This window comes from Eubalaena glacialis, chromosome 11 (assembly GCF_028564815.1).
Source record: "Eubalaena glacialis isolate mEubGla1 chromosome 11, mEubGla1.1.hap2.+ XY, whole genome shotgun sequence".
Taxonomy (NCBI): domain Eukaryota; kingdom Metazoa; phylum Chordata; class Mammalia; order Artiodactyla; family Balaenidae; genus Eubalaena; species Eubalaena glacialis.
This window is the reverse complement of record NC_083726.1, coordinates 6,654,699-6,681,367: the sequence shown is the minus strand read 5'-3', so window position 1 is coordinate 6,681,367 and position 26,669 is coordinate 6,654,699. Positions and strand designations below refer to the sequence as shown.

At 49.8% G+C, this 26,669-nt stretch overlaps 1 protein-coding gene across 1 annotated transcript in view; it reads right to left on the bottom strand.

Moving 5' to 3' along the window:
• Nucleotides 1-12,690: 12,690 nt before the first annotated feature.
• The window catches only part of ARFGAP3 (ADP ribosylation factor GTPase activating protein 3), a 53,973-nt gene continuing 39,994 nt past the window's right edge, over nucleotides 12,691-26,669 (bottom strand). The window contains exons 13-16 of the mRNA XM_061205050.1: nucleotides 20,638-20,758; nucleotides 19,533-19,623; nucleotides 14,935-15,056; nucleotides 12,691-13,717 (exon numbers count right to left, since the gene is read on the bottom strand). Coding sequence (XP_061061033.1) covers nucleotides 13,700-13,717; nucleotides 14,935-15,056; nucleotides 19,533-19,623; nucleotides 20,638-20,758 — 352 coding nt within the window. The 3' untranslated portion in view covers nucleotides 12,691-13,699. The remainder of the gene's footprint in view (nucleotides 13,718-14,934; nucleotides 15,057-19,532; nucleotides 19,624-20,637; nucleotides 20,759-26,669) is intronic.

The window sequence follows — 26,669 nt, the reverse complement described above, 5'->3', positions numbered from 1 at the left end:
CCATGGTTGGCCAATGACCAATGGCCTCAGCCTGGGCCCAGGTCCTTCATCACTACTGTTGATGAAAAATTAATCAATAGTCGATCTAAGACAGAAATGGAAAATTTTATTCGAGCCAACCTGAGGATTATAACCCAGGAGACAGTCCTTCAGAAAGCTCTGAGGACTGTTCTGCCCATGAGAGGTCAAGGCACAGTGATTAAGTGTTGGAGACAAAGGGTTGTACGTCAAACGACATGTTATTGACAGTTTACACAATCCAGATCTACGTGTGGAAAGCAAGTCATAGGTCGTTGTGGCCTCTTACAAGATTAAGGAAGGTTATCTCCTAAGGAGTTTTGACCTTTGGTGAGATTAAGGAGGAATGTTTTCTCCTAAGAAGGTCTGATTAATGCAGACGCACAATATACACTAAAGGGGAGGGAGGAGGCCCAAACGGACAAAGAAAAGGTTTATATTTAAATTTTTCTTATCTCGCTGTAATACAGGAACTTCATTTCATCGTTATAAACTATAGCCCCGCGAGTTCTGCTTTCCCATCAGCCAGAGCTCTGGCTCCCCGTCCCCTGAGCACCCATTGCGGGGGCTGGCTCGGCTCCAGGGACTTCTGGGCCTCTGTTCACCAAACAAAAGGCAAAATCAAGAACACACACAGGGAGGGAGCGTGATGACCAGGTCGCTTCGCCCTCCCCGAGCCTTGTGAGGTGGGACCGGAGGAAGAGAAGGGGGACTGCAGCCAGCAAGGGGCCGGCAGCCGGGGCTGAGTCGGGCTTTGGAGCTGGGCCCCAGGACCCCAGGGCTCTGAGAAAGCCAAGAGCCAGGCCTTCTTCTTAACCTTCTTCCTTAGGCAGCGGGCCCAGACACAGCAGGATCAAGGCAAGGTCCCCCACGGCCAACATTTCACTATAAAAATTGCTCCCGTGGAGGTGAGGCCTCCCAAAGGGCGAGGCCAGGGTGAGTGGAGAGTGAGGGCCATGCCAGCTGTGCACACCCGCTGGCCCCCGTCCTGCCGCCCGAGCTCAGAACCCGGGTCGTCTTTGTGGGGGGCCTGGGGCTGGGACCACAGCTCCACGGGCCTCTGGCTGTCTCACAAGTCGGCAGGATTAGGCTGCCCCTGGGTGGGATCTAACTTTCTCTCTCTGACTACCCCGCTTTAAGCTGCTTAGACCTGTTATTTGTAGTAAAGCCAAACAGGATATAAAAATAGTTCCCTAAGGAGTTCCCTGGTGGTCTAGTGGTTAGGATTCCGGGCTTTCACTACCATGACCCGGGTTCAATCCCTGGGGGAACTGAGATCCCGCAGGCCCCGAGGTGTGGCCAAAAAAAAAAAAAAGAAAGAAAAAGTCTCCTAATCGACTTAAAAATGGTTCCCCAGAAAAGCAGGACAGTTGCTGCCCAGAATGTGTCAACCATTTAGGAACCAAGAGAGGACTTTAAATTGTCCTTCGTATCACAGACACATGTGGGAGGGGGTGACAGGCATTCCTGGTACTCAGGCAGCATTGACAGGCATTGTCCCTGGGTCCCCCTGTGGGGCAAGGGGAGAGAGGAGGGGCAGAAATGCCAGGGTCCCCCAGTCCCTCTAGGCCAGAGGAGGAAGGGGCCGGAGGCCACACCAGACTCCCCACCACCCACCCCATGGTCCACCCTGCCTTGGGCTTCCTTGGGTGTCACTCGGCTGTTCATCCTCCAGGAGACTGTGGGCCATTCAGAGCCTCAGTTTCCTCATCCTCAAACTAGAAATAATATTCATCCTTCCCTCCCAGGTTCAGGGTGAAGTGCCGGCTACCTGGGGGCCTGGGCAGGGAGGGCACCATGGAGGTGGAGAGGGTAACCCTCTCGCCATGAGGGCTTGTGCTTCTGTGGTCCATGGCCCCACTCCCTTGTCCTCCCAGGACACTTGTCAGGCTCTCCGTCCACACAGCTTTGGCCCTAACCAAATTATCTGGGCATCTGGCTACAGTTCCTGCAGATTCCCTTGCTGTTCCACTCTCCAAATGGATAAGACAAGCAGATTAAATACCAATTATGTCTCCATGATCCATGGCTGGGCTTTCCTGGCCTGACGTGGTATTTTTCTGAGTAAGAGGAAGAAATCATCGAGGCAGACTCCTGCCATTTCCGAAGCGCCTTCGGTCTTCTGGGTGAGTTCCAGGGAGACTCTCTTACCACCACTACCCCTACCCTCCAAACCCTGTCTGCATCTCCTCCAGGAAGCCCCAGGAATGTCTCAGCTACAGCCACCCTGAAATATGTCCCCTCCTCAGGCGGGTTTGTCTTTCTCTTTGGGCTCCGAGACCCTGTCCTCCAGCCGGAGCCAGCCAGGAACAATGGGCCAGAGTCACAGCCCCTCTCTGGTTGCAGGATGCTCTGAGAACTGTAAAGTCACCCCAAATGCTCATCATCGTCATCACCGTTCTCCTCCAAAACAGCCACGGAGCTGGATCTGTCTGGATTCAAATTCCAGCTCTGCCGTGTGAGCACTGCCTGTGCGCTGTGGGCACGTCCCCTGGCTCCTGAGCCTCAGTCTCCTCCCCAGCAGAATGGGGACGATAGTGAATCACAGGCAAGGCCCGGGTAGGGCCAGCCACGCCACAGGGCTCAGCAAATGGGGCCGATTTCAGGGTAGCAGCTGCCTAGGCCCTGCTTGTCCTTCCAGCACAGGTGTGGTCCTTCAGTTTTAAGGAAAATTTTAAGAAGATTCACAATTGTGTGTGTTCTTTTTTATAAATTTATTTATTTATTTTTATTTGTTTACGTTTGGCTGCACTGGGTCTCCGTTGCTGTGTGCGGGCTTTCTCTAGTTGCGGCGAGTGGGGGCTACTCTTCGTCGCGGTGCGTGGGCTTCTCATTGCCGTGTCTTCTCTTGTTGTGGAGCATGGGCTCTAGGCACGTGGGCTTCAGTAGTTGCGGCACGCAGCCTCAGTAGTTGTGGCTCGCGGGCTCTAGAGCGCAGGCTTCAGTAGTTGTGGCTCATGGGCTTAGTTGCGGCACGGCATGTGGCATCTTCCCGGATCAGGGCTTGAACCCGTGTCCCTTGCATTGGCAGGCGGATTCTTAACCACTGAGCCACCAGGGAAGCCCTCACAATTGTTGAAATAAGAGAAATAACATGTAAGAGTTAAAAAACTAACAATAGTAACAATAACACACGGCTTTAATAAATGGTGTTGAGTCCATGGGATATCCATGTGGGTATAAGTGAGTTTCAACACCATTCCCCATGTAATGGAGCAGGACCCTATGGGCCTTCCTAGGACAGAACGACCCCCACAAAGTCCTCTGCCTGCCTCTTGTCTGTAGAAAAACTTTAGTCAAACAATACATTTAATCAGAAAAATGAAAAAATACAGCAGCAAAGGAAAATAGTCAAACAAGACAAAATAATAACAGTTTAGTCATTAAACAAAGTCAAGGACCTTTAGTTCCTCCTCAAGGGCTGTAGATAATATTCTGAGCCGCATCCTTTGCGCTATTTTATAGGTACTGAAACCCCCACCAGGTGGAAGAAGTTAACTACATGATGACCAGACTGTAGCCATGACATAAGCTGCTCCATCTTACACAATTCAGGGAACTGGCCTCAAGGAAATGAGAACAAACCGACCTTGGAACTGAAGATTAACTGTATTTAAAATCATCAAGATGACCCTGAGCAGACTACCATATGACCAATTTTAAGATGATTTTCAGCGCTAACTGTGCTGTTCTGCATGAGGCCTCCCTACACCCCTGCCTATGCACCCCTGAAATTCCCCTTTAAAAACTCTTGCCCCGCAGGACTTCCCTGGTGGTGCAGTGGTTAAGACTCCACACTCCCAATGCAGGGGGCCCGGGTTGGATCCCTGGTCAGGGAACTAGATCCCACATGAATGCTGCAACTAAGAGTTTGCATGCCACAACTCAGGTGCCCACCTGCCGCAACTAAGAAGCCCGCCTGCCGCAACTAAGACCCAGCACAACCAAATAAATAAATAAACAAATATTTAAAAAACAAAACAAAACAAAAAAACTCTTGCCCCTTGATCAACAAAGGGGAGTTGGTTCTTTGGGACATGAGTTCACCTTCTCCCCAGGATTGCCAGTTTCCTCAATAAAGCTCTCTTTCCTTTTACCCAACACTTGTCTCTAAGTATTGGATTCTTTCTTTCTTCTTTTTTTTTTTTTTTGGGCTGTGCCCACGTGGCATGTAGGATCTTAGTTCCCCAACCAGGGATCAAACACATGCCCCCTGCACTGGAAGCTCAGATTCTTAACCACTGGACCACCAGGGAAGTCCCATCAGTATTGGATTCTTGAGCAACAAGCAGCCAAACCTGAATTTGGTAACACCCATACCATACATAAATATCAACTCCCAGTGTACTGAGAATCAAACAATGAGAAAAGCGAACAAAGCTTCTAGAAGAAAACAAGGGAATATCTTTATTGGGTTATGCAAAGCCTTCTTAAAGAGGACACAAAAAGTACTAACCATAAATGAAATGATTGATAAATTAGGCTACACTAAAATTAAGAATTTCTGTTCATTAAGAGAGAGAAAAAGGTAACACACAGAGTGGGAAAAGATATTTGCAACATAGAACTTCCCTGGTGGCACAGTGGTTAAGAATCCGCCTGCCAATGCAGGGGATGGGTTCGATCCCTGGTCCGGGAAGATCCCACATGCTGCAGAGCAACTAAGCCTGTGCACCACAACTACTGAGCCTGCGCGCTAGAGCCCGTGAGCCACAACTACTGAGCCTGTGTGCCAAACTACTGAAGCTCGCACACCTAGAGCCAGTTCTCCGCAACAAGAGAAGCCACCGCAATGAGAAGCCCGTGCACCGCAACAAAGAGTAGCGCTACCCTGCTCGCTGCAACTAGAGAAAACCCACGTGCAGCAACAAAGACCCAGCGCAGCCAAAAATAAAGAAAGAAAGAAAGAAAGAAAAAAGATATTTGCAATATACATTTATGACAAAGGTCTGTATCTAGAATATATAGGAAACTCCTACAAATCAATATGATAAAGAAGATCAAAACAGGAGCGAATGACTTCACAGAAGAGGATCTGGAAAAGGTCAGTAATAAAAGCGTGGACGTGCAGATGTGTTAGTCATCAAGGAATGAGATTAAAGGTATGCTGCCACATCATAGCACTGTTTACCCGCCAGCAGGTTTCGAGTGAAAAGACAGGTGCCACTCACTGCCGGTGAGACTGTGGAGGGGGAGGAACTGGGACACCCACGCTGCTGGTGAGTGTGCCCACGGTTACAGCCTCTTTGGAAAACATTTTGGCAATATCTTCCGAAGACACACACCCTATGACCTAGCAGTTCCACCCCTAGGTACATACAACAGAAAGTGCACAGATGTTCCCCCCAAATCTCATACCTGAATGTTCACAGCAGCTTCATTCATAATAACCCCAAACCAGAAACAACCCAAAAGTCTCAACAAGAGAATGGATACACACCCGTGGTGTATTCACAAAATGGAAAAGTAGCGCTGAAAGTGAGCAAATCACAACACCACAACAACAGTGTGGACAAAGCCCACCAATACAACATTGAGTGAGAAAATGTACACACACAAAAAAGAACAAAACAGGCAATGCTGACTGCGGTTTGGGAAGACCACACGATGGGAGATAGTGACTGGGAAGGGGCCCAAGGAGACTTTCTGGTGCTGGTTTTATGGGGGCATCACTTGTGAAAATCCATTCTGCTGTGTGTATCTTTGTAGTCATGGAATACTTAATTCGAGAACTTACTTTAAAAAAGAAACAGTAATAATTTAAAAACCAACTCCAAATCCTGTACCCAGGAGAAAGCTGACAGGTTGACAGCTTTTCCTAAATGCATTTTTCCCCAGATTTAGGATGCATATCAAGACTTAGATCATGTTGGTTCCTGATTCTTCATTTCTACTAAACTGGTAAATTCTATAGGCCATCGGGGTTGACTGGAACCTGCAATGGTCAGTTTTATGTCAATGTGGCTGGGCTATAGCGCCCAGTTATTCGATCAAACACTAATCCAGGACTTCCCTGGTGGTGCAGTGGTTAAGAATCTGCCTGCCAATGCAGGGGACACGGGTTCGAGCCCTGGTCTGGGAAGATCCCACATGCCGCGGAGCAACTAAGTCCTCGCGCCACAACTACTGAAGCCCACATGCCTAGAGCCCATGCTCTGCAACAAGAGAAGCCACTACAATGAGAAGCCCGTGCACCGCAACGAAGCGTAGCCCTCGCTCGCCACAACTAGAGAAAGCCCGCGTGCAGCAACAAAGACCCAACAGAGCCAAAATAAAATAAATAAATAAATATTTAAAAAAGAAAAAAAACACTAATCCAGGTGCTTCTGTGAAGGTATTTTGTAGATGTGATTAATGTCAGTGATCAGTTGACTTTCTATAAAGAAGATTATCCTGTATAACATGGGTCGGGCTGATTCTACCAATTGAAAGGCCTTAAGAGCCAAACTGAGGTTTCCCCCAGGAAGAAGAAATTCTGCCTGCGGGGACTTCCCTGGTGGTTCAGTGGGTAAGACTCCGAGCTCCCAATGCAGGGGGCCTGGGTTTGATCTCTGGTTGGGGAGCTAGATCCCACATGCTGCAACTAAGACCCAGCGCAGCAAAATAAATAAATAAATAAATACTTTTTTTTTTTTTTTTTAATTTTATTTTAAAAAGAGGGCTTCCCTGGTGGCGCAGTGGTTGAGAATCTGCCTGCCAATGCAGGGGACACGGGTTCGAGCCCTGGTCTGGGAAGATCCCACATGCCGTGGAGCAACTAAGGCCGTGCACCACAACTACTGAGCCTGCGCTCTAGAGCCTTCAAGCCACAGCTACTGAAGCCTGCACTCCTAGAGCCCGTGCTCCGCAACAAGAGAAGCCACCGCAGTGAGAGGTCTGCACACGGCAATGAAGAGTAGCCCCCACTCGCCGCAACTAGAGAAAGCCCGCATGCAGCAACGAAGACACAACACAGCCAAAAATAAATAATAAGTAAAATAAATAAATTTTTTAAAAAATTTTCACCAAAAAAAAAAAAAAAAAAGCAGAGGACTTTCTTTGGCTGGAGGCAGGAGATGTGCCGGCGATTCCAGGAGTGAGAGGGACTTGACGTACTGCAGCTGGCTCTGATGGAGGCTCCCTGGGTAAGGACGGGGAACCCTCAGGTTGCTCAGGGCAGCCCCAGCTGACAGCCAGCAAGAAAGCAGAGATTCAGTCCATAACTGCAAGGAAGCCAATTCCACCAACAACCTGAATGAACCTGGAAGCAGATTCACCCCCAGATCCTGCAGAGAGGAACGCAGCCCTGTTCAGCAGGCATTAGGCCATCTCCAACTTCCCTCTGACTTATATACGGGACCAGACTATGCCACTTTGGCATAAGGATGATTTTGAGCTGGAGGTATATGAGAATCAACAAATGCAGAAGGATGCCTTCCTGGAACCTCCCTCACCTGACTTAAAGCAGAAACCTCTGAAAAACGGGGACTGCCATGAATCCCCTCTCCCGGGAGAGCTTTACGGCCACAAAGAAGATGGAAGCTCTGGGCCAAGATGGACCTGCACGAACAAACATTACTCCATTAGTTTCCCTGTATATTTACCTTCCCACAGTTTGCTGCTCTTGAAAGCCTAAATCCCTTTTCCTTTGTCTTCTCACTTCTCCAAGGATATATTATTCTTTTCTTAAGATGCTGGGGGCTTCCCTGGTGGCGCAGTGGTTAAGAATCCGCCTGCCAATGTAGGGGACATGGGTTCGAGCCCTGGTCCGGGAAGATCCCACATGTCGCGGAGCAACTAAGCCCATGCGCCACAGCTACTGAGCCTGCGAGCCACAACTTCTGAAGCCCGCGCACCTAGAGCCCGTGCTCTGCAACAAGAGAAGCCACCGCAATGAGAAGCCCGCGCACCTCAACGAAGAGTAGCCCCCGCTCACCGCAACTAGAGAAAGCACGTGCGCAGCAACGAAGACCCAACGCAGCCATAAATAAATAAATAAAATAAATTTATTAAAAACAACAAAAAAGATGCTATAGAAACCTTGGTCCTAACCATGGGTGCTCCCATGTGTATGTGCGATACACGTGTTAACACACTTGTGTTTGCTTTTCTCTTGTTAATCTGCCTTTAGTCAGTCTAATTTTACAGGGCCCCAGCCAGAGAACCTAGGAGGGTAGAAGGAAAAAGAATTTTTCCGCCCCTACCCTTACTACACTGAAGCCAGGTTGGGCCTCTCTCAGCCTCCCCTCCAAAGCCTGAGGAACTCGGGGAGGGGGCAGGACAGAGGCCTGAACAGGGACAGAAGGGGCACAGGGAGCCTGCTGGGCGCTGGGTGATGGTCACTCGGGTGTGTGTTGAGAGCACACGGCGGGGGCTTCAGTGAAGGAAGGAGTGAGACCACTTCAGTGAGGCCGCCCTGCAGAGGGGGACCCCAGGCTGGCACCCCCCATACCCGCATTTACCCATGTGACCTGAGCACATCCTGGGCACACTCCGTGCCTCTGTCCTTTCTCCGTGAAGGGGCAGGGATGCCTTACCTACCTTCAGGGGCCTCACCCAAGGGCCCAAGCCGCAGGCCTACTGTGTGCAGGGGGGCCCCACTAGGCACCTCATGCACTTCCTGTGGTTCCTCCCATCGCCCGCGAGGCGGTGGGCCCTGCTCTTCTCCCCATTTGGACGATGAAGCGGTGAGACTGTCATCGCCCCTCGTAGCCTGTTCACCTCCTGAACCAGCTCTTAACCACCACCCGTGAGGGTTCCTCCCAGCACAGGCAACCGCTGGGGAAAGGCCCGGAGGAGAGACAGAGCCTGGCTGCCCCTGGGCCCGCGAGGGGCCGACAGGGAGGAGACCCGAGGGTCTGTGGACCACTCTGAGGGAGCTGGCGCAGGGCGCGAGCTGGGGGGACAGGGGGGCCTCTGTGTGTAAGTGAGCAGCCGGAGGAGGGGCCCCCGGGGCTGCAGAGCCCCCCTGGCCGGGGACAGCGGGGGCTCAGCTCGGGGGGAGGCCGTGGGATTGGGTACACGTGGGAAGGAGGCTCCGCACGAGCTCTCCGCGTGCGGACGGTGGGAGCAGCAGCAGGGCGGCCAGAGCAGCCGGGCAGGGGCCTGGCAGGTGCCGCTCTCGCCACGGCCCCGGTGGTCCTTGGAGGACCAGGTGCGGGTGAGTTGGGGAGGTGAGAGGGGAGGCTGCCTGCAGGTGAGGGGTCGCAGGGGCCGGTTTGAGGGAGGAGGGGTGGACTCGAATGCCCGGCAGGGTTCACCTAAACTCAGGCCGAGCCCTGGGTGCCTGAGCCCCACGTGCGGCCCGGGGCCATCTGCGCTGCTGAAAGGGAGGCCAGTTCCCACACCTGCGGCGTGTGGTGCAGACAGGGCGCAGTGACCCAGCCGACAGGAAGGTCAGAGAGTGCAAGAGAGGAACTGGGCGCTCAGAAGACTGAGGTCATGCCTGGTGCAGGCAGCAGGGTGGGGACGGGGTAGGAAAAGGGTGACCCAGGCGTGGGGAGTCAGCACCAAATCCTCAGGGCAAAGCTGGGACACTCAGCGGGCAGGGGGCCCCATGACCCGGCGCCTCGGGCCCCGGAGAGGGACCAGCACAGAGGGTGGAGGCCAGGCGAGGGAGCCTGTGTGGTCAGAGATACCCCTGGTGTCTCCGTCCGTCTGTCCATCCATCTGTCCAGGCCGGGCCCACGGCTGGCGTTCCTGCCACTGCGCTGTTGTTTTCAGCGAGACAAATGACCTGTGCAGGCAGGACGATAAGAACTACAAATAGAGGAAAATGGACCCGGAATGGAAGGGACGGGAGAAAGCACAGGTGCCTTTGTAAATCGATCACATGACTCAGTGCAAACAAAGGTGTCTGAGCCACGCAACCACGGAGAGCAGAGCAGTTTTCGGGTCTGGGGGGAAGGTCAGTGACCCCACATCCTGAGCTCAGGAGCACCGCTGGGGGAGGGCTGGGGCCTCAGGGTCTGACCCTGGGAGGTCACGGTCACCCTGAGTCCCAGTGGCGGACCCAGACCCTGATGTCGGGCTTCCCGAATCCTCTTACGCCACTGCCGCTGCCCACCGTCTGTCCTGGGAGGTTGTCACCCGTCTGCCCACCTTAGCAACCTGCTTTTTATGGCAGTGGGCCCGCCGAGCTCTTGGGGGGGTGGGCAGGGAAAGCGTTGTGAACAAACCAAAACGAGTGGTGGTGAAAGAGATGGCTGGAAAATGTGCCTAAAACAGGGATTGCGGCACGGGGTTAGTGGTGCCGGGAAAGTCTGTCCAGGGTTCGAGCCCCAGCGTCCTGCCTGAGGCCCGGCCCAGCTCCTGCTTCAGCATCTCCTGTCACGCTAGCACATCACCCTCTGCAGGGCAGGGCTGGGAAGACGGAATTCCTTCCCTCAAAATGTGCTCCCGCCACGGTTCTAGGCACCGGCAGAACCCGTGGACCAGATGGACCAACTAACCTGTCCTCAGGGCGCTTGTGTTCTACCGGTGCTGGGAAGACACAAGCAATAAACAGGACGAGGGAGGCAACTGTGGGAAAAGGCGGAAGGAGAGCAGGACTGGGGCATCAGAAGAGTCTCGGGGAGGGCTGCAATTTCTAGAAGGGAGATCGGGGTCACTGAGAAGGAAGGAGACCTGAGGGTGGGGCCTTAGGTGGGAGGAGGGGCACGCTGGCCAGCACCCAGGTGGCCGGCCCAGGTCCAAGAGGGGCCTGGCAGAGTGGAGGTCTGGGGGAGGCTCTGACAGCTGGAAGGGGCCAGCGAGGAGACCCCGGGTTCCCGAGGTGGCGTCGCACGATTTGGGGGAGAGTCACATTGGAGCCAGGTGTTCAGGCTGAGCGTCCAGAGCCGAGAAGGATACAGGTGTCCTGAAGCCTCAAACTGCCTGTGAGCAAGTGGGAGAGGGGAGTCTGGCCGGAGTCCTGGCGTCTGTCTGAGGCCTTCGGGTAGGCTCTGCTCGGGCCCCCAGCGTCACCCAGGCCCCCCAGGCTCCCCACCCCCCTGGGAGCCCCGTGGTCTCACTCTTGGGTTCAAGCTCACTGGGAAAGCCCCCTCCAGGCAGCACCTACATCTCCATTCACATCCATTTACCTACATTCCCAACAGCTCTTCAAGGTGATCAAAAAATGCCGCATTTTCACAGAGAGCTTGTTTGGTAAAACATTCCCTTCCGCTTCCCCTTTCTCTCCCTTTGCTTTTCCTAATTTCACAGAAATGCCTGGCCCTCACTAGCTTTGCTCTCAAGAACAAGAGCGTAATAAGTATCTTTCTCAAAGCACCACTTGCTTAACCCTAGAGCCCAGTCTTGGCCAGTTTCCTTCAGGTTCTTGGATTGTCATATCACCATTTTCTTTTTTAAAAAATTAATTAATTAATTTATTTTTGGCTGCGTTGGGTCTTCGTTGCTGCGCACGGGCTTTCTCTAGCTGCGGTGAGCAGGGGCTACTCTTCGTTGCGGTGCGCGGGCTTCTCATTGCGGTGGCTTCTCTTGTTGTGGAGCACGGGTTCTAGGCACGGGGGCTCAGTAGTTGTGGCTCGCGGGCTCCAGAGCACAGGCTCAGTAGTTGTGGTGCACGGGCTTAGTTGCTCTGCGATATGTGGGATCTTCCCGGACCAGGGCTCGAACCCGTGTCCCCTGGATTGGCAGGCTGATTCTTAACCGCTGCGCCAGCAGGGAAGCCCACCATTTTCTTTTTTAATCAATAGATCCCAAATGTGACTTGTTAGAACAATTATTAACTAACATCTTTACTATTTGAAGCACTCGTGCAAATTGATTACGAAACAAAACACCATGGGGCGGGTAGTGCTGTGCAGTGGGGCGAGCCCATCCAGATGGGGCTCCCGCCAGCCCCGGCCCTGCAGTCCAGAGGCCCTTCGTGTGAAGAAGTTCAATGATGGAGAAAAGCAAGGCCACATTCAGAGTCGGGGGAGGACCTTTCACTGAGTCTCACTCGCTCCCTCTGTAAAATGGGAACATAACCTGCTCAGAGGGTTTCCTGGAGGTGGACTGAGCCCAGGCCCCAGCCTGGAGCAGGGCTAACTCAGTGTGGGAGCGTCTCATGGACAGTTATGGACGGAATTGTATCCCCCTAAAGTTCAACATGACTGCATTTGGAGATGGGGCCTTTAAGGAGGTAATTAAGGTTAAAGGGGCCCAGATCCCACAGGACTGTGCCCTTATAATAAGGGGAAGAGACAACAGAGGGACCTCTGGTTCTCTCCGAGGAAAGGCCGGGTGAGACACAGAAGAGAAGGCAGCTGTCTGCAAGCCAGGGAAAGAGTCCTTTCCAAAACCACCCTGACGCCACCCCGATCCTGCACTTCTCGCCTCCAGGACTGTGAGAAAGTACATTCCACCGTTTAGGCTGCCTGGGCTGTGGCACCTTGTTAGGGCAGCGTTTTGGGCTTGAAAGACGCCACTCTGCACACCCTCACTTTCAACAAGGGCTCCCGCTCTGCTCCGGTGCTATGGACGACACCTCAGTTCAGGACAGCTGCACCTCAGGCCTCACACACACCCTAAAAACAGATCCATCTGGAATTACGTGCTAATCAAATGCGCATCAATGTTACCCCACGAGCCTTGATTTATGATTCATTAGGAAAGCTTTCGTTGAGGAAAAAAAGTAGGCAACACGATCTGCCGCAACTGTTTATTGTATTTAGAAGTCCACAAATTTGAGCTTTTAAGAAAAATTCACAAAATATTCAGTTGAAACCACATTTCTGGTTCATCAAATGTCAAATATATTTTACTGTGCTGAACAATATATTCTAATGCTGTCTAAAACACAGCCAAACTATTTTTCTTTCATTCATTTGTACACATTCTGTAATTTTTTGAAAACCAAGATTAAGATAAAAAATGTTAAGAAAACTAGCCAATTACAATGACTATTTTCCCATGTACTGGAATATCTTCTGTGGGTGTGTCTTCTTACCTTATTCATTTTTACTTCTGTACACTGTATCGATTTATAAATGCACTTAGGGAGTTCTCATCTTACATTTCTCATAAATTCAAACAGCAACGCCTTGTCAAAAGATTAATTTGCTTGGCAATGTAGAAGCTTAGGCTGTTAAAAGCACTCACTGAAAATTATTTTTAAATTTATCGATCATCCAAAATAAACAATTTCAAAGGGACAGACGTCTTTAAACATTATTTTGAAATCACCTTAATATGTGGAAATATAAATGAAGCAATCTGTCAAATTAGACACCAGCCATTTTTGGTCTTTTGTTTTTATTCTTTGTTCCCTTTTTAATGAAATATATGTTGTGAATTTTGTTTCTCCAGGCCCTTCTCGTATCAGCTGACGCTGGTAACCCTTAGCCCATGAGCCTCACAGCACTGAGACCACCCCCCCACCACCGCCCCCAAGGAGAGGTGGAGGAGCCCTTGTTTCCAGACCCCCAGCTGTTGAAACCAAAGAGTCCAAGGAAATAAAGCAGGGGTGTGCACGGATATGCCAGAAGGAAGGTGTGTGCACGTAGTCACGCAAAACAGAAATCGCAAGGAAGCTTCTACTACATCAAAAATAACAATTTCTCAAAAGAAATACTAAAAATCAGTAATGTATGTATACCCTATGAAAAAGTAGCAAAACAATCCACAAAACTGGCTGGTCTTCACTGCAGTCTGTGATGTGGTCACTGGTTCATTTAAAGAGGAATTTCTCCAGGAAATACATATCGCAACGTCAGTATTAAGAACCATAGCGATCCTACAGAAAGAACCAACACGAAAGTTTACGACTATCAGCATCAGTTCCTCATTCTCAGCGCCACCAAAACGGGTGCCGCAGCGACGGGAACCCGCACCCGAGGAAGTGGGAACTGGGAGCTCCTGGCCCCCGCGCCGCGGCCCCTGGGCTGTGGGAAGGACTGTGAGGGGTGCAGGGCCCCATGGTGAGCCCTCCGGGGGGCAGGTGTGATGGGGGGACAGAGGAACCCTGAAATTCTGGTTCAGCTGAGTGATCTTGCAGGAGCACCTGAACCTCTCTGTGCCTCTGTTTTTCAATCTATAAACTGGGGATGATCACCTACAAAAAACAGGGATGTCACCTCCGCAGAAGGACTGATGTGGGCTCGGCTGACCTAAGGGACGTGAAAGAGCTCTGCGAATTCTAACCAAAGGTTGTGTCACCAACAGCAGGAGCCCCAGGGCCGAGGACCTCTCCACAGTGGGGGCACCTCCCCAACCCGGGAGCCCCCTTTAGCGGCAGCAGAGTCCACGTCGATTAGGTCCTACTCCCTACAGCCGTGTTTTACGTTAATAATAGTGTCCTAAAATAACGTGACGTAAGCAAGAAGGTATACAAAATAGCCTTCGTATAATCAGAACCAGCCTTAAAGCGTTATACATGAGCATGTTCCACTCTTGCCTCATTTAAAAGATTGAAATACAATCTAAATACCCAACTCGGGGAATATTTAAATAAATTACATCTATTTTCACTCAGAATGTGGTTTCCGAAGACTTTTTAACAACATGGAAGTGCTCATAACAAAACATCATGAAGAAAAAAGAGGATGCAAAACCACACATACAATATAACCCTTTAAAAATTATAAACAGGTATGCACAGAAATCTAGAATTAAAATAGAATAAACCAAAATATTAACGGAAGTCTCCCCTGTGAGGTGGGATTATGGGTAATTTTTTATTTTCTTAATATTTCTGTTTCAATATAGGAAAAACGTAGGTCATGATCACGACAATTCCTGTAACAATTCCTCTGGAGTCATAAATTAGAAAACTTAAACAAATATGAAATTATAATTTCTGGTTTTCATGATGTCCTGGGTTACACTGTAGCAAACATATAAATCAATAATATAAAATCTAATTTTCCAGCAACTGAAGAGTGGTCCAAATCTCATTTTCAAAACTATGAACCCACCATCAAACTCAGTTAACGTCATCCCCATTTCACTAACCTGAATCGAAGTCATGACTCCGTTAGCAAAGACGGAGAGCTTTCCAGCAACGGATCTCACTCCCTGCTTAAACTGGGCCATGTCGGGGGCCGTGGGCAGCATGCTCGTGAGGTTGTAGTTTCCTGCACACAGAGCAGACGCTGGCTCGTCACTACCGCAGGGATGGCACAGCCAGTGCCCAGGGACCCGATGGCTTTGGAGAACTCGGCCCCCCTCCCCTCCAGCCCATAAGCAGCAGCTGTGGTTAAGGGAAAAGGAGCCTGCGGTGGGTTTCAGCGCCAGCCCTACCACGAAGCAGCTGCAAGACCCCACGGTGAGAGAAGATGCAGCACTAGGTCTTAGGACCACCACGGGTTCAAATACTGGCACTGCCACTTCCAAGCTGTGTGCCTTTGGAGAGGTTCCTTACCGTCTCTGGGCCCCTGTTTCCTCCAGGCACTTAACACAAGACCTGACAGAGAAGTAGTCAGTCAATGGCAGACGGGCGGACATCTGTGGGTTTTTCGGACTCAGCATCCCTTCCCTCTTTTGGTAAAAGCCCTCCTCCCTTCCTCTGCGGGAGGTCTCTTCCCCAGCCCCCTAAACCACGCGTGGGCACGTGACTCAGACCTAGCCAATCAGAGCCTTCCTGGATTCCCGTATTCTCAAGGGAGGGGAGCCGTTTGCTTGCTCTGGGGTTACTGGTGGGGACGAGGCGCCGCTGCAGCTGTCTGGGACTAGGGCTGTCCCCTCCCACTCACTCCTCAAGGAGGGAAGGAGGAAGCCTCTGGCAGTGCGGGAGGAGGCTCACCCCAGGAGGAAAGCCAGATGGTGGGTGAGGCTGTCTGCCGACTCAGCAGGGCCAAGCGCACTGCCAGCGCTCCCAGGTGGAGGCCGAGCCCTCACCTTCAGCGAGGCCGCCGTCGGCTGGGTTTCTGTTGCTTAAGTTTTGGTTGTCCCAACACAGACAGCAGCATATTGCACACAGGTGAAGCGCATCAGAGTTATTACACATAAAGGGGTCCCTAGAGCTGACAGACGGGCTTTTGTGGCGCACTTTTGTCACACAGCTGTAATAAGGTGCCGGAGGGGCTCAGAGACTTTGTGACAGAACCCAAACCCTGCAGATCCTCCAGGGAGCCAGCCCAGCTGCCCCATGGCTCCGCAGGTCACTCTACACCCACCTGCCCCTTAAGCAGCAGCAGAAGCCAGGTCCCTTTCCAAGAACCAAATAGGAGGCACGCATTTACCCTCCAGCACGGACGCCACCCAGGAGAGACAGTGTGTCTTTCCACAGCGCCGTCCCGTGCCCAGCACTTGGGCAGGGGCCACAGGTGTGGCTGCTTCTCCTCTCTGCCTCTGGGTGACATTTTAGAGTCTTGTAGCCCTTTGCCAATGACAGAGCGACAGCCCAGCCCAGTGACGGGACTTGGGCTCAAAGCCCAGCACAGTGGTGCTACCAGCCGGTAAGATGCATCTGAGAGGAAATGAAGAGCTAGTGTGACATCCTGAGCGCAAAGGGCCAGAGTCACAGCTGCTCCGTGGCGTGGCGAGGTCCGGAGGGGCGAGGGAGCTGTGCCCCAGAGGTCAGCGGAGGTGACCTCAGCAGAAGCGCCTCCACTTACAAGCTTCCAACTCGAGAAACGTTGAAAGAGGAGAGCACAGCTGAGGCAGGAGGTTTAACGTGGAACCAAAGCGCTGCGGTGGCTGCTCCACTCGGGCGCACAGACGCCCCTTCTTTTCGCTCAGGTTGACAAGACTCTGGTTTGTGTAACTGAACCTGGTTGGCGACGGCACCGCACAGCTGTGACGTATGACAAACACGTTCAGCAAATCACCAAACAAAACCGCCCGACGGCCGGCTGAAGTCAGTGCTTTGGAGGCCGACAGGCCCAAAGAGGCCAGGCTCCTGGACCCCGGGCCAGAGCCAGGAGGAAAGGAGAGAGTGGCCGAGGTGCCTCCAGGGAGCCTCGAGACCCAGGGACAACAGCAAACGCGCCAGGAGCCCCTACGACCCTGGGCAGTGCGCATCGAGCCCGGACAGAGGTGTCCGTCCGCAGCACCCTGGGCTTCCCAGGTGGCCCTGTTCAGACTCAAATGATCAGAATCAGGTTTTGGAAAGAAATACACCGGAGGGGCAAGCTGGGTTTCCAGCTTCTTTTGTTCCGACACTGCTCTCAACAAAGAACAAAGCCACCTCTGCTCTGTCATCTGGTTCCCTCTGAGCCTGAGTGGCTCCCTCTGAGGCAGTGCCCAGCGATGGCCGTCCCCCGTCCCCCAACCGACCCTGCTCTGGAGTGACGGCAGGGACGGACACTGTGCCAGCTGTGGGTGCTTACGTGTGCTCCTCATCCACTCCCTCCAAGACCGTGGAAGGGAATGGCCTCCGAGCAAAGCCAGGGTTAAAGCACGCCCCCAGGAAGTATTTCACTTCACCAGGAGGCATTTCTAATTTGGAGCTATCTTCCCCTTAACCCTGAAGAAATTATAAAGGTGATCTACCCAGTGGCACTGATATTTCACGGATGGGGAAACATTTAAGATAAGGAACACAGAATACTCTCTTAAAACCAGCTTTTGCTCTTTGCTGAAATGCACTCTAAATAAAAAGTAAATATTTAATGAGAATTGTTCAATGCGCTTGCATTTAGAGCAGTTATTAAAGGCATCTGATGAGAGATGCAGAATGAGGGTAATCGTGGTCTGAACCATCTGGGTTTGGGATGGAGGAGGGAAGGGGAGGGAGGGCAGGTGCTGCGAGCTGGACCACTGGCCGCCGGGGAGGGGCTGCCTCGCACCCCAGGATGGTCCTATCATGGTTGCGAGTCCCCAGGACGGGAGCTTGTCTGGGACCCACAGAGGGCCAAAAAAATCAATGGACCTTTGTTCTCTGAAAGGGGACAGGAAGGTAAACGTCATCGCTGGCTGCAACCTTCCTTCAACAATTGGAAAGGCTGCTCATTTGATCTCTGAAAGGTTTTTTTAACAAACAATAACGTTTCAGAGTGAAACTTCCAGTAACTTGAATTACAAAAACACACACGCCCAGGGGTGAGTTTCAACCTGTTAGGTTCTCTGGACTGCCCTGCCCCCTGTGCCAGGGCGCCCATGAGGCAGCCCAGCACTGACCCACAGGGGGCGGAGGCGGGACCCTGGGAGGCCTCCACAGGAGCCGAGCACCCCTCTGCCGGGGCGGCCACACAAGGAAGTGCCCTGACAAGAGGCCAGGACACCGGAAGTTCGCATATGGGAACACAAGCCCGTGAGCCGCACCTGCCCCAGCCCAGGCGCAGTGCAGGAAACGGCCAGTCAGAAAGCAGCCCCTCCGGCTCGAGGCCAGAGGGCGGCCTAGGATGCTCCCTGCCCGGGGCCCGCACGGGGCCTGCGTCCCGCGGGTCTCTGGTCCACCCACCTGGCTAGAACCCTCCCTCTCACTGCAGCACCGCAGCCTGGCAGTGCCTGCTTCACCCCGGGGCCACGGTGGCTCTTGAAACGCCCCCCAAGCCCCAACACAGAAGGCCCCAGGCGTTCGGGTCTCCCCCATGACCTTCTCTGTTTCTCTCTGGACTCAGAAAACAGTCGTTCTCTGTGGCTGCAAGGCCCAGCGGCCGCCCGCGTGGGGTCCCTCCGTGCCCACGCCCAGCTCCTCCAGGGTTGGAGACGAGGGGTGGTCCCGGGCCTTGAAGGCCTTGGAGATTCCCCCCCGCTTGGGTGCTCCTGCTGACGAGTGGGCTCCTGAAATGACCTCAGAGGACCCTGCTCCTTGAATGTCGGCCATGACACAAGGGGGACACGTGGCCCTCCCCTTACCCCCGAGGCCTGACTCAGGGCTGACTGGGACCGGAAAACGGCTTTCCTACGGCTCAGGGTCAGAGGGACAAGCAGAGAGGCGCTTGGTTCTGGACGCCCGTGACGGGCCTGTGTGCCGAGGCTTACTCCCTGCGGGGGGGTGCCCAGACATCTCCTCACCGGGGTCTGGACCCTCCTCTCCACCTGCCTGGCTCCAAAGCCCCATTCTGTCTCCCCTGGGAGGCAGAGGCTGGTGGACTCACCTGCTCTATCTGCTCTGACTACCCCTGGGGTCCGGGAGGGGCCTGGGAGGGCCTGCCATGTGCCAGACCCCGAGGTGACACTTTACATAAAGGACCTCATTTCAGCCTCGGTACAAACTGGTGAGATAGGTATGGATATTACCCACCCATTTTACAGAGGAGGAGACCGAGGCTAAAGGCGACCTGAAATCCCCCAGGTCTCACAGTTAGGGAGTGGGTCCCGTCACACGGGAACCCAGGGCTGTCCCCTCCAAGGCTGTGACACCACACGAGCCAGACACCAGGTTCACACCATGCTAGGCACCCCACCCCCCATGGCGACGGTTCAGGGAGACGACAAGCCGGGTGACTTTGGGGATGTTGCTTAAATTCCATGACGTGGTCTCTTCACATGCAAAGCCCGGAATAATAACTTCTGCTCTGCCTGACTCAGAGGCCATAGGAGCATCAAATAATGGCCGCTAACAATCCTGAAAAAGTAAAAAGTCCTATCCAGAGAAAACGTATTCACGCCGCAGACACGGTGGAGACCAGCCTCATTACCCGCCTGCCCCTCCCCCGCGTTACCTGCCGTCTGCTGCCTCTGCTCATCAAACAGATCAGCCGAACTGATGGAGGAACTTGCCGAAAGCCTCTCCAGCCGAGCCCTGGTTTCATACTAGAGGAGACCAGGAGAAAAGAAACATTAGGCTCCAAAAACCATGAGCAATTTTGCAGAAAGAATCATTGAGGAGCTATCACGGCCGGGCTGGGGGCCGGCATGACACTCACGTCCTGCGGGTCACAAGCAGACAGATGAACACACAACGCCACGGCCAACAACGGTCAGTGGAGGGGAACCCAGAGGGAGAGTGGCAGTGACAGCTCTGTCACGTGCCGCCCTCACCCAGCTGCCAGGAAAGGCCACTCCAAGAAGCTCTCTCCCAATAGCCTTATGTTACTTCTTAACTGAACTTGAATGTTGTCAACTTTAAAACAAGGCAGATTTTAGTGGGTGGAGAATAGCCAAGTGGCAACTCTAAATACACTCAAAATGCTAGTGGAATTTCTACTGCTACAAAATAAAATCGGTACACTTTAGGAAATAATTATTCTCTGTATCGTGCAAGAAGCCTAGTAATAACACTTATCTATAAGAGTTTTGCGTAAGCACATTAGTGCTTCACAATTAGAAGGAAACCTTTAAGCTCCCCATTTCCATTTGAGTCTTACTGCTTAGCCAGACTCCACTAAGATAAGCTCATTAACATTTCTGAGAAAAGAGGCAATAATCTCTTTTCTGAAAATAAATATACCTACCATTGAGAAACTATCTATATACTTCATTTAACTATGGTTAAAAAATTGCTAAGTAAATTACAGGTGTATCAAAAATCTCCTGAAATTTACTCAAAAGATATCGAATGGATGGCTATTCAAAACACTGAGAAAGGAATAAGAGAAATATGAGACACTGTCCCTACCTTCCAATCACTCCTCTAGCTGGAGCGGCAAAGTGGGGCGATTAGTCAGAAAGACCTGGGTTCGAGTCCTGCTGCAGCACGCTGGGGACAGGGGTCCCTTGCAGCCTGACTCCATCTCACTCAGCATCCAGCACCTCCTCCCACACCTCCCGTGGCCCTGCTGGCTTCCTGCTGTGTGGGGACCACACAGAAACCCCCTGGGCACTTACATCAGCTTTGGCTTGTCTTCCAAAGTACATATCTGAGGAAATGGCTTTGACATTGCCAAACTTCTTCTGGGCCTCATCTGTATTTTCAACTGGCTCATAGTCTGGCTTGCGGCGAGCAGGTCTACAGTTAGCAACAGGCAAAACAGGAATGACATCAGTAAGATGATGGAATAGGAGTTTTCTACCATTACCCCTTAGAGAACATTGGTTTTGACAATCACCCACAGATGAGAATGCCTTTGTGGGAGTCCAGGAGTCCAGCAGAGAGGGTCCAGCACACTGCTGGAGCAAAAAATCCAAGACTGGATGCGTTAAAGAGGGTAAGAGGAATAGTTTCACTGGGCCCATGTCACTCCTCCTCCAAGGCAGCACAGCTCAGTGCCAACAGAGATCCACGTGGCCTGCAATTTCTCCCACAGGGGAAGGTGAGAAGGTGGTGAGCGGGTGCCTGGTCTCCCCAGCTGTGTGGGACATTGCCAAGGGTGCCTATTTCTTTCTCATCCCACCCAGGATACTGAGGTGACCAACACGGCTTAGGGGCCAGGGGAGGCTGGAAGCAGAGCAGCCAGGGCTCAGAACTCATCAAAGCCATGTGGATTCCACTAACCACTTCCCGAACTCCACGAGGAGGCCTGCTCACAAACCACTGGATACACTTTGCCTGGGGAGCCCCCAACTGGCCCTCCAATGCTCTGCATGCCTCACCCATGCACCTTTGGCCCCACAGCTGGCTCCCTGCACATGCCCCTGCAGATGGTGAGGGCAAGCCTTTGCAGACAGCAAGTGAGCATGTGCAGAAAGTCAGCCCAACTCTGTGGGATTCGCAGAAAGCACACAAACTTGAGCGTTTCAGGGCACACCCTAGGGAAAGCAAGCAGCAGGCTCTCAGCACCTGGTCCTGCTTTGTGGGATTGAGAGAAGACATACCATCCTAAGACGTCACCCGCCAAAAGGAATAAGAAGTGTGGAGTGAGTGCATCCATAGAAAAGGTCTGCGTAAGCCTCAGCGTCTCTAGCAGGGCTGACTATTGAAGGTATTTCCCACCCAAAGCCAGGCAGTAAAGACTGGAGGAGGTGATTGCTCCTTCAAATGCAAAGACAGCAACACAAGACTCCAAGGAACATGAAAAACCAAGGAAACATGATACCACAAAGGGAAACAATAATTTTCCAGTAACTGATCCCAAAGAATTGCCTGACAAAGAATTCAGAATAATTGTTTTAAGGAAGCTCATCAACCTACAAGAACACAGACAACTCAATAAAATCAGGGAAATAATACACAGATAAAATGAGAAGTTCAACATAGAGACAGAAATCATAACCACTCCCCATCGCTCGCATTACCGTCTGAGCTCCGCCTCCTGTCAGATCAGAGGCGGCATCAGATTCTCATAGGAGCATGAACCCAGTAGGTTCGAACCAGAACTGCACGTGGGAGGGATCTAGGTTGTGCGTTCCTTATGAGAATCTAATGCCTGATGATCTGAGGTAGAGCTGAGGCGGTGATGCTAGCGCTGGGGAGCGGCTGCAAATACACATTATCATTAGCAGAGAGGTTTGACTGCACAGAAACCATAATAAATCAATTGCTTGCAGACTCATATCAAAACCCTATCAGTGGGGACTTCCCTGGCGGCACAGTGGTTGAGGGTCCGCCTGCCAATGCAGGGGACACTGGTTCGAGCCCTGGTCTGGGAGGATCCCGTGTGCCGTGGAGCAGCTGGGCCCGTGAGCCACAATTGCTGATCCTGCACTCTGGAGCCCACGGGTCACAACTACTGAGGCCCACGTACCTGGAGCCCATACTCTGCAACAAGAGAGGCCGCTGCACTGAGAGGCCCGTGCACTGCAGCGAAGAGTGGCCCTGCTTGCCGCAATTGGAAGAGGGCTGGCGCGCGGCAGTGAAGACTCAACGCAGCCAAAAATAAAAAATAAATAAATAAATAGGTAAAATAAATAAACTAAAAAACAAAACAAAACAAAAAAAACCCTATCAGTGAGTGGCAAGTGAAAACAAGCTCAGGGCTCCCATTGATTCTGCATTATGGTGAGTTGTATAATTATTTCATTATATATTATAATGTAATAATAAGAGGAATAAAGTATACAATAAATGTAATGCGCTTGAATCATCCTGAAACCACCCACCCCCCAATCCCGGTCCGTGGAAAAATTGTCTTCCACAAAACCGGTCCCTGGTGCCAAAAAGGTTGCGGACCGCTGAAGCAGAAGAAAGAATCTGTGAACTCGAAGACAACTCATTTGAAATTATCCAGTCAGAACAGAAAAAAGAAAAAAAGAAAAAGAAAAAGAGCGAAGAAGCCTATGTGAATTATGGGACACCATCAAGAACACAATTCATGCATTATGGGAGTCCCAGGAGGAGAAGAGAGGAAGAAAGGGGCAGAAAGCTTATTTAAAGAAATAATCTCTAAAAACGTCCCAAATCTGGAGAGAGATACGGACATCCAGATACATGGAACTCATAGGTCCCCAAACAGATTCAACCCAAAGAAACCTTCACCAAGAAATAATATAATAAAACTGTCAAAAATCAAAGACAAAGAGAGAATTTTGATAGCAGCAAGAGAAAGAAACTCATTCTATAAAATGGAAGCCCTGTAAGGCTATAAGCAGATTTCTCTGCAGAAATCCTGAAGGCCAGAATATAGTGGGATGATATATTCAAAGTGCTGGAAAAACAAAAACAAAAACAACTGCCAGCCACCAGACCTGTCCTACAAGAAATGCCAGAAGGAGTTCTTCAAGCTAAAATGAAAGGATGCTAATTAGTAACATGAAAACGTATGAAAGTATAAAACTCACTGGTGAAGGTAAGCATATAGCCAAATTCAGAACACTCTAATACTGTAATAGTGGTGTGTAAATCACTTAACTCTAGTATAAAGGTTAAAAGACAAAAGTGGTAAAAATAACGATAGCTACAATAATTTATTAGTGGATACACAATATAAAAAGATGTAAATTATGATATGAAAAACTTAAAATGTAGGGAAGGAGAGTAAAAGAGTAGAGATTTTGTATGCAATCTAAGTTAAATTGTTATCAGCTTAAAATAGACTGCTATAACTATAAGATGTTTTATGTAAGCCTCATGGTAATCACAAAGCAAAACCTATAGTAGAAACACAAAAGAAAAAGAGAAAGGAATCAAAACATACCACTATGGAAAATCATCAAATCACAAAAGAAGACAGCAAGAGAGGAAGCAACGAATAGAAGAACTACAAAAACAGCCAGGAAACAGTTAATGACATGGCAATAGTATATCCTTAACTATCAACAATTACTTTAAATGCAAACAGATTAAATTCTCCAATTAAAGGACACAGAGTGTCTGAATGGATTAAAAAAAAAAAGAAAACAAAAACAAGATACAACTATATACTGCCTGTAAGAGACTCACTTCAGCTTTAGGGACACACATAGGCTGAAAGTAAAGAGATGGAAAGAGCTATTCCACATAAATGGAAACCAAAAGAGAGCAGGGAGAGCCATACTTATATCAGACAAAACCGACTTTAAGTCACAAACTGTAACGAGGGACAAAGGTCATTATAGAACGATTAAAGGGTCAATTCATCAAGAGGATATAACAATTGCAAATATTTATGTACCCAACACAGGAACACCTAAATATAATAAGCAAATATTAACAGATCTGAAGGGAGAAATAGACAGTACTGCAATAATAATAGGGGACTTTAATACCCCACTTCTAACGATGGACAGATCATCCAGACAGAAAATCAATAAGGAAAACTGGACTTGAACCAAATGGAACAACAGACATATTCAGGACATTCCATCCTATAGCAGCAGAACACACATTCTCAAGCACACACAGAACATTCTCCAGGATAAATCACAGGCTAAGTCACAAACAAATCTGAATGATATTTAGGTCTTAACGAATTTAAGAAGTTTGAAATCACATTAAGTATCTTTTCCAACCACTATAGTATGAAAGTAGAAATCAATAACAGGAGGAAAAGTAAAAGATCCACAAATAGGTGGAAATTAAACAGCACACTCCTGAACAACCAATGGGCCAAAGAAGAAATCAAAAGGGAAATTAAAGGATATCTTAAAACACAATCTTCAACAAAGGAGCCAAGAATATACAATGGAGAAAAGACAGTCTCTTCAGCAACTGGTGCTGGGAAGCTGGACGCTGTAAATCAATGGAGTAGAACACACCCTCACACCACACACAAAAATAAACTCAAAATGGCTTAAAGATTTAAATATAAGACATGATACCGAAGAACTCCTAGAAGAGAACATAGGCAAAACATTCTCTGACATAAATTGTACCAATGTTTTCTTAGGTCAGTCTCCCAAGGCAAAAGAAATAAAAGCGAAAGTAAACAAATTGGACCTAATCAAACTTACAAGCTTTTGCACAGTAAAGGAAGCCATAAACAAAATGAAAAGACAACCTGCAGAATGGGAGAAAATATTTACAAGTGATGCGACCAACAAGGGCTTAATTTCCAAAATATACAAACAGCTCCTACAGCTCGATATCAAAAAAACCCACAAACAACCCAATCGAAAAATGGGCAGAAATAGACATTTCTCCAAAGAAGACATACAGATGGCCAACAGGCACATCAACAGATGCTCAACATCACTAATTACTAGAGAAATGCAAATCAAAACTATAATGAGGTATCACCTCACACTGGTCAGAATGGCCATCACCAAAAAGTCTACAAATAATAACTGCTAGAGAGGGTATAGAGAAAAAGGAACCCTCCTTCACTGTTGATGCAAATGTAAGTTGGTGCAGTCACTATGGAGAACAGTATGGAGGTTCCTTAAAAAACTAAAAATAGAGCTACCACGTGATCCAGCAATCCTACTCCTGTGCATATATACAGAAAAGGCAAAAACTCTAATTCTAAAAGATACCTGCACCCCAGTGTTCATAGCAGCACTATTTACAATAGCCAAGACGTGGAAGCAACCTAAATGTCCATTGACAGATGAATGGATAAAGAAGATGTGGTTTATATGTATGCAATGGAATACTACTCAGCCATAAAAAAGAATGAAATAATGCCATCTGCAGCAACATGGATGGACCTGGAGATTATCATACTAAGTGAAGAAAGTAAGACAGAGAAAGACAAATTTCATATGATATCACTTACACGTGGAATCTAAAAAAGATGATACAAATGAACTTATTTACAAAACAAACAGACTCACTGACAAAGAAAACAAATTTAAGGTTACCAAAGGGGAAAGCTGGGGGAAGGGATAAATTAGGAGTTTGGGATTAACAGATACCACTACTACATATCAGTGTAAAACAGAGGGCTTCCCTGGTGGCACAGTGGTTAAGAATCCGCCTGCCAATGCAGGGGATACGGGTTCGAGCCCTGGTCCAGGAAGATCCCACATGCTGCGAAGCAACTAAGCCCGTGCGTCACAACTACTGAGATTGTGCTCTAGAGCCTGCGAGCCACAACTGCTGAGCCTACGTGCCACAACTACTGAAGCCCGCGCACCTAGAGCCTGTGCTCCGCAACAAGAGAAGCCACCGCAGTGAGAAGCCCACGCACCGCAACGAAGAGTAGCCCCCGCTCGCCGCAACTAGAGAAAGTCCACACACAGCAATGAAGACCCAATGCAGCCAAAAAAAAAAAAAAAAAAAAAAAAAAAAAACCCACCAATTTTCTAAAAAATAAAATAAAATAGATAAACAACATGGTCCTACCATATAGCACAGCAAACTACACTCAATACCTTATAATAACTTATAATGGAAAAGGATATGAAAAAGAATATATATATATATTCTTACATATTCAGTTGCATCTATCTATCTATCTATCTATCTGAATCACTTTGCTGTACACCAGAAACTAACACAATATTGTAAATCAACTATACTTCAATTAAAAAAAAAAAGAAAAAAAGGATATCTTAAAACAAATAAAAATAGAAACACTTATGGGATATAGTACTAAGAGGGAAGTTTAAGGCCAACAGGTATA